General features: G+C 50.8%; 1 protein-coding gene across 1 annotated transcript; it reads right to left on the minus strand.

Moving 5' to 3' along the window:
• Nucleotides 1–731: 731 nt before the first annotated feature.
• Nucleotides 732–3,803, minus strand: LOC307192946 (transmembrane protein 42-like; the record flags this gene model as incomplete). The annotated part of the gene is made up of 3 exons (XM_079934325.1): nt 732–1,277; nt 1,894–2,040; nt 3,705–3,803. The coding sequence occupies 3 exons, from the start codon at nt 3,801–3,803 to the stop codon at nt 1,137–1,139; spliced, it is 387 nt and encodes a 128-aa protein (XP_079790451.1). The 3' UTR covers nt 732–1,136.
• Between the last annotated feature and the right edge of the window lie 4,046 nt (nt 3,804–7,849).

A 7,849-nucleotide genomic window follows, 5' to 3' on the forward strand; every position in this document is an offset into this window, starting at 1 on the left:
CGAGTAATGGAGGAGAGCAATGAAGGTGCTATGTGCATGGGGAGGAGGGGCCAGCTGGACACGACCCTTCTCTCCCCCAGCCTCGTGGCTAAGAAGGCCCTCTCTCCTGCAGGGGATGTGAAAGGAGACCTCCTGGGGCCGGAAGTCAGGCTCAGGAGAGCTGAGAGGGCTCTCAGCCAGCCAGGGGAGCCCCGGGGAACTGGGGCAGGTGAGCATCGCACTTGAAGCTATGCACGGGGAGAGGGTGCAGGCAGCAAACAGACTGTTTTGAACTAGGAATTAGATTCACATGGAGTAAGATACAAAAATGTCATGGGACCAAAAGGCAGAAGAGGTAACATGAGGGGGTGGGAGCAACCTCTGGGCCAGTTTCCTTTCCTAATAAGTAAAATAAAACTAGGCCCCCAAAGTGAGGTCAAGCTTTTCTCCTTGGGACCAAGAGAATGGACACATGCTCCTGAATTTGAAGAGCGCCAGCCTGCGTGAAGTCAGGAAGGAACCACGCAGGCAGAGAGCAGTCAGGCCGCAGGTCTAGAAGCGGAGGAGTTTCAACTCCCCCTCCGGGAATTGCAGCTCACCCTGGCTGCTCTTACTCCAAAAACTTAGGAAAGAAAAAAAAGTAGGAAAGAATTAAGATTCCACTCCTGGCAGTTTTAACTTACAAAAAAGGTATTTATTTATCTAATTTTCCTTCTCTTGCCATAATCCAGAAGCATGACATATCAGTGTGAAGTTGTCGAAAGCCCCACCAGTCACTGATTCCAAAATTCCATGACTGGCCTTTGTTAGGCAACAGGACTGCAGTTACAGCATGGTTTCAAGTCCATACAGGAAGCCCACCAACCCCAGGGTCTCCCACACCTGCCATGGCTCACTGGGTGGGTTGTGGAGCGTGAGAATCAACAGCACCGAGCAGACGGACCGAGAAGGCTTCGGGCAGAACACTGCTGCGAAGCCGGAGCTGTCCACCCGCAAGGCTGCTCGGTCACAGGCCTGGTTCCCTGGGAAGCATCTCTCTTTGGCTGAGGGTCAGAAGGCTGCACACCCAGATCGCCCTGAGAAGCAGTCCCCACACGCCAACCCGAGCCTGAGCCGCCATCGCTGTCTTTCCAGCGGGTCCGCCCAGCCCGCTGGTGCTACTGCTGCTTGTGTGGGAGAGCCTTCCTGGGTGGTGGGAGCTCCCTGTGGATCAGGGTGAGTCCGCAGAGGATGAGGAAGACTCCTCCCCACCACAAGACCTCCTGGCACTCTCCATACAACACAAAACCCAGGAAGGCCTGCAGGACAGAGACAGCTGTGAGGCTGGGCAGGCACACGCCCACAGGATGCGACCACGGTGGTTGGGCACCACCTGACTCCCCTGTGGCTGAGTGCCCTCCTAGGGTGGGAGGAGAGGTCTGGCGCTGGAAGTCTTGGGCCTGAAACCCATCTGTTACCTTCAGCGTATCTCACCTGGAGAAGTGGGGAGGGTACCTCCTCACAGCATCGGACCCAGCAAAGTGCACAAGAAAGCCCAGCAGAGGCCGGCAGCCAGGCCCAGCACACAGCTGGTCCACCAAGTCCTCCCTGCCTGGACTGCAGGGCTGAGTGGCTCAGCCCCACTGGGAGAGAAGAACCTCGACCCTCCACATCTCCTGACTGAGTTCACAGACCCCTGAGGAGCAGCAAGCAAGTAGGCTTTTGACAGTTGGACTTCATCCCCATCTAACTTGAGAATTCCTCCAAGTTAGAGATTAGAGGGGCAGCCACCGGGAGTCAAGACACAGCCCAACCTCTGCTTCAGTTCCTGGCCCTTCTCCTATGTAGAAGCAGGGGTTGCCCAAGGACAACCCACCCAGAACCCTCCCAGAGCCCAGGTTTGGGACAGAGAAACTGTACGCTCAGGCTACTCACCGAGCTGAGGATATTTGAAAAAGTCACTGTGACAGATGCAATGGCTGAAGACATGGAGACACTGAGGCCCCGGCTAAAGAACGTCCACATCAGAGAATTGGTGGTGGCCATCACAATAATGCCTAAGACGCAGAAGCCCACGTTCACCTGCAGGAGAAAGTGTCACTGCAGCCACGGCCAGCCCTGGGCAGCATGACCGGCAGACCCCCTCACAGCAGCCAGGGTCATGGTTACTGCTGGCAGCCGGGCCACCACAGCCTGGGGGTCCTCAGAGCTTTCCTGCACAGGGCTTCACTTAACCCTCAGCAGGGCGCACACCCACTTTACACCTGAAACAACCTCAGAGAAGACCCATACTTGGCCATCTTGCCAGCCATATGACCTTGGGCCGAGGTCAAATGTGAATTCCTATCCAGTTATTTTCTATTGAACATCAGTCTCTTACTGCCCCCACAGTGACCAAGGCTTGAAGTTCAATCCCGGAGGGCCAAGTACTTATTACTCGATATGAGGGATGAGTAAATCAGGGGCAGAGTCCTCACTTCCCGGGAGCAGGTAAAGCACGTATAAGTCCTGTCTCCCCGCCATGCTGTGAAGGCTGCATCCCCCTCGGGCCGGTCCCATTGGGCATTCTTGAGCTTCTACTCTGAGCCAGGCCCTCTGCGAATTGTTTTCAGTACATTTGCATGTGTTCCTTAACTTCATTTTACAGATAAAAATCCTGAGGCATTAAGTAACTTGCCTAAAGTGCCACAGCTGGGGGGAGCCGCCAGGATTCAAGCCCAGGCAGTGTGGCTCCTGGCTCCGAACCAGGACACAGCCATTCCTGGGGAAACCACACCTGGGACTATTTGAAGGGCGATCCCAAGCATCACTTGAAGAACGTGCAGATTTCTTTCTTTTTTAAAGGAGAGCCTTGAGAGAAGAGAGGACCTTCAGAAGCCTCCTACACAAAGGATATGCAGACCCCTTGCTTGGTTTTGAGTTTTAAACCTGCCGGCAGACAGAGCTGCTTCCTCTGGGGGGATGGTGTCCATCTAAACCTAATACTCTCATTTCTCGTTAACAGTTTCCCAGCAACTGAATATATAGTGTCTTGAGGAAAGAGTGTCTCTGCGTGATTTACACAGAAGCACTGTATATGCCAGTGCCAGCCTGCTTACGTAAAGGCTTATGAAGGTCTGCTGCACAACTGAGAAGACTAGAAAAACCTCATGGCTCACAGTCACTCATCTTACTTTGGACCACTTACTCCAAGAATTACAGCCCGCAGGATACCAACCGCAAGCATGGCAGCTCCCACTGGGTTAGCCCTAAACAGGCTTACACCTAAAGAATCAGCCTGTCTACTGATTCTTAGGTCAGGGCCTAACCCTGGGTTGCAGATGCAATGAAACCTCTTTAACAAGCAGAAGTTGGCCTATGACTCGGGATGGAAGCGGCAAAGACGTACACCTTAGCAGACATGGGGAGGTAGTTCAGGAGTTCTCAGCATTGGGGGGAATGTCCAGAACATTTCTCTCAGTCAAAATGAGAGATAGAGAAGACTTCCCTGGTGGTCCAGTGGCTAAAACTCTCCCAATGCAGGGGGCCTGGGTTCAATCCCTGGCCCCGGGAAGTAGCTCCCACGTGCCCCAACTAAAAAGATCCCACGCGCCCCAACTAAAAAGATCCCACGTGCCCCAACTAAGTCCCGGCATGGCCAAATAAATATTTTTTTTAAAAAAGGTAGAGAGTGGATGTAGGAGGTGTGCATCTTCCCCAAAAGCGAACTAACCCAATCGGAGAACGGATTTTAGGTGTCCCCAAACGCGGCGCCGCAGCGAGTTGGCCTGCGGAGGCGGAGGGAAGCTGGCGGAGGCGTCGGTGCAGGCGGCTGCGCACACACTGCCCCTCTCGGCCTGTGACATCCCACCTTGGAGCCCGCTGCGCCAGCCACGGACCCCCGGAGGAGCACACTCCGCGTAGGACTGCGGTCTCACGTGATGCGACGCTCACGTGGGTGCGGTGGCCAATAGAGGCTCCCCGAGGGCCTAGAGGGGCGGGGCCGCCGGCAGAGTCCTAGGCCTCCTTGTGCCGGCGTTGGCTCCTTTCCGCGTTAGGTTTAGGCTTTCCCTGGCGCAGACCTGGACCGATGTCCAAGGCTGACAGTGGCGGTGGTACTGTGGTTGCTGATGTAGACTAACTCTTCGTGGCCTAGCAGTTTCAATCCTTGTCATTAGGTGTGGGCCAACATCGGGTCCCCTGGGAATCTGTTTAACTCCCAGTTCCCGCCCCACACCCGTTGAAACAGAATCTACTTTTTAACAAGACCCCCAGGAGAGCGACATGCACCTTAGAGATACTTCGGCAGAGGGCGCCAGAGACCTGCAGACTCAGCAAGAAAGTGGGCTAGGGTTAGGGCTTCTGACAATTCAAAAGGCCCTGATGGATATATGCTCATTGCAAGAAATTTAGAAAGTATATTAGAAAATTTCATCCATAATCACTCCACTCAGATAATTGGGATTAACATTACTTCCAATTTCCAATGTACTTAGTTTTAAAATGTTTTCGTTTAAGTAGTACGTTTCTTTGAAAATGAAGTGCTGTTCAAGTGTATAAAGGCCAATTACACTCTTCAGGAAAGTCAGTTATTACAGTACTTTTTCTACATGTATAGTTTTATATATAGCACACGTTAAAAAATAGTGCATATACCATGTATGGGACTATTTTTCTAAACATGATCTCACAGTGCACATACTGTCCAGCAGCATTGTTTTTTTCCATTCAGTAAGTTTTCATGTTAGTCCTTACGTGCCATCCTCTCACAACGTGGCTTTGTGGCTCCAGTGAAAGCATGGATAACCCTGATAACTCCTATTAAAATTTCAAATTGGCCAATTTTTGTAGTTGTGAAAAGCGAGGCTCTGAGAGGCACTGTGCCACTTCGCAAAGAGCTGTGTGAACCCCAGCGCAAAGATGATCCCATCAGAAAGCTCTTACCTTACTTGGAACCGACAGGAAATTGAGTGGTGCTGTGCTGGATCAACTGTGCCTGCTTTATAAGTTTTCTTAGAACAAATGATGCCTCTACTAGCATTAGAGGTTGAGCATCTGAGCCACCTCCTCTGTAAAGCAGACTCTGCTACTCCCCTGCCTTTACACCACTCCTGTGGTTGTCTGTCTGCCTCCCTGCTAGCCTGTGAGCTCCTTGAGGGCAGGGACATGTTTCTTTCTTCTCTAGGTCCCCAGTGCCCAGCACAGGGCCTTGTCCTGGTGATGATGGCTGAATTGCTACCATCCTTGGACACCCAGCTAGGAAGTAATTTCCGCCTCCTGGACAAAAGCTCCCATGTGCACATGTATCACTTGCTAGCAATCTTGTTAAAATGAAGATCCTGACTCAGGTCTGGAGCTGGATTAAGATTCTGCATTTCTAACAGGCTCCCAGATGGTGCTAACGCTGCAGGCGGCAGGGGGAGTTGGGGGGGGAAGGGGGACGGGGGACACACCACACTGAGTAGCAAGTCTGTGATGAATCGTTGCCCTCAGCACACTCACACGCCTTGCAACATACTTGCCTCCCTAACTGGGCTCCATCAGGCAGATGTTATGCATGTTTTCTCTTTGTTCTGCCACAGTGCCCAATATTGTGACCGGCTCCTGTCCTGCTACGAAAGTTTGAGTGAACAGACTATGATTTGATTATAAAAGATAAAATTAAAAAAGTTACTAACAGCACCATGGTGTTAACTAGAGCACCCTTAACTGGGAGTGTGAAGGGGAAGGAATACCTCATCCCACATTTATTTAATGGTATTTTTAAAATTAATTTTATTTTGGGCTGTATTGGGTCTTCGTTGCTGCACACAGGCTTTCTCTAGTTGCGGCAAGTGGGGGCTACTCTTCGTTGTGGTGCACAGGCTTCTCGTTGTGGTGGCTGCTCTTGTTGCGGAGCATGGGCTCTAGGCGCCCCGGCTTCAGCAGTTGCGGTTCACAGGCTCTAGAGCACAGGCTCAGTAGTTGTGGCGCACGGGCTTGGTTGCTCTGCAATATGTGGGATCTTCCTGGACCAGGGCTCGAACCCGTGTCCCCTGCCTTGGCAGGCGGATTCTTAACCACTGCGCCACCAGGGAAGTCCCCACATTTATTTAAAAAGCAATGAAAACAGACATCAAAGATGGCTTATGGACAAAAGATGACCTATTGAGTTCTGGGAGACCCATTCAGACTCTGCCTCAAATTTAGGGCCTAAAGTCACAAATTTAAGAGGCCTTAGGGGCCAAGGAGGGAATTTAAATGTGTGAAGTTCCCTCCCCAAGAGACAGGAGGGATGGGTGTGGCCTGTGATGACCTAGGGAGTGAATGTCTGTCTTGTCTCTTTTATGCCCTCTCTCCAACCTTACCTCAGTCTCTTCCTCCCTTCACTTTGATGGCAAAATATTAGCTCTCTGCACAGACACTCAATAGAAATACAGAGGCAGAGTTTTGGAGGAAAAAGAAAGAGTAGCTTTGTTCTTTGCCAAGCAAAGAGAGAACATAGCAGGCTGGCGCCTCAAGAACTGTGCCCTCCTCCCTGGGGAATCAGGAAATGTCTTATAGGTGGGGCTTGCAGTCTGGGGTAGGTGATAAGGATCAAAGTAGTGAAGGTCTTGCATTCTTCTTCTCTCTGCTTTATTTCAAAATGGTCACAGCTGGCGTCAGGCAGCCGGGTAACTGGGTCTGTTCATCTCTGGGTTATTGGTCCAGGACCTTCTTGCTGAAATGCAGAACACTCCAAGGGGTTATCTGTTACAAGGGAGTGTAGGGGGTGTATATACCAGGGGCAGGATGTAATTCACAGAGTCAGAGAGTCTTAAGAGGTTAGCTTTGTGAAGGACAAAGCTAATTACAGACACCACAGATCAGTAACAGTTAAAACAAAACTAGGATTGATTAACTCTTTCAGGCCAGTTTATGCTGCTTCTCTAGCCTGTTCATTGTTCCTTTATTTTCCTTGTTTGTCAGAAAATAAAAACCTCACTTCAACAAGACAAGGACACAGGGGCTTCTTTACGCTTCCAACTTGTGTCCGTTCTTTGCCCAGTTAAACAAATGAGCACACACGTACTCAGGATCAGGACTGTTCCAGGCAGCAGAATTGCCAGGATGACTAAGATCCCTGCACTCCTTGGGTTCTGGCTTTTTGTAAAACTTTCAGTTCTAGCTCCCTGTCCTTAGCTGGCCTAAAGCTTTATCTCCTTTTCCTTGCTGTGAGTGACGTTATGGGTTGAATTGTGCCCCCTAAAAAGATATTGAAGTCCTAATCCCCAGCACTTGTGAATGTGACCTTATATGGAAACGGAGTCATTGCAAATGTAGTCAAATTAAGATGAGATCATTAGGGTGGGCCCTAACCTGACTAGTGTTCTTAGAAAAGACAGACGGGAGAATGCCATGTGACCATGGAAACAGAGATTGGAGTGATGCATCTAAAAACCAAGGAGGGCTTCCCTGGTGGCACAGTCGTTGAGAGCCCGCCTGCTGATGCAGGGGACACAGGTTCGTGCCCTGGTCTGGTAAGATCCCACATGCTGCGGAGCGGCTGGGCCCATGAGCCATGGCCGCTGAGCCTGCGCGTCCAGAGCCTGTGCTCCACAACGGAAGGGGCCCCAACAGTGAGAGGCTCGCGTACCGCAAAAAAAAAAAAAAAAAAAAAATGCAGAGTCAGGGGAGAGAGAAGGCCAAAGGGCACAGAAGATTTTTTTGTTTATGTATATATTTTTAAAAATTTATTATTTATTTTTGTCTGTGTTGGGTCTTCATTGCTGCACATGGGCTTTCTCTAGTTGTGGAGAGCAGCGGCTACTCTTTGTTGTGGTGGCTTCTCCTTGTTGAAACCACAGCCTCTAGGCAGACAGGCTTCAGTAGTTGTGGCACACAGGCTCATAGTTGTGGCTCATGGACTCGAATGCAGGCTCAGTAGTTGTGG

This window comes from Stenella coeruleoalba (assembly GCF_951394435.1).
Source record: "Stenella coeruleoalba genome assembly, chromosome: 10".
NCBI classification, from domain to species: Eukaryota; Metazoa; Chordata; class Mammalia; order Artiodactyla; family Delphinidae; genus Stenella; species Stenella coeruleoalba.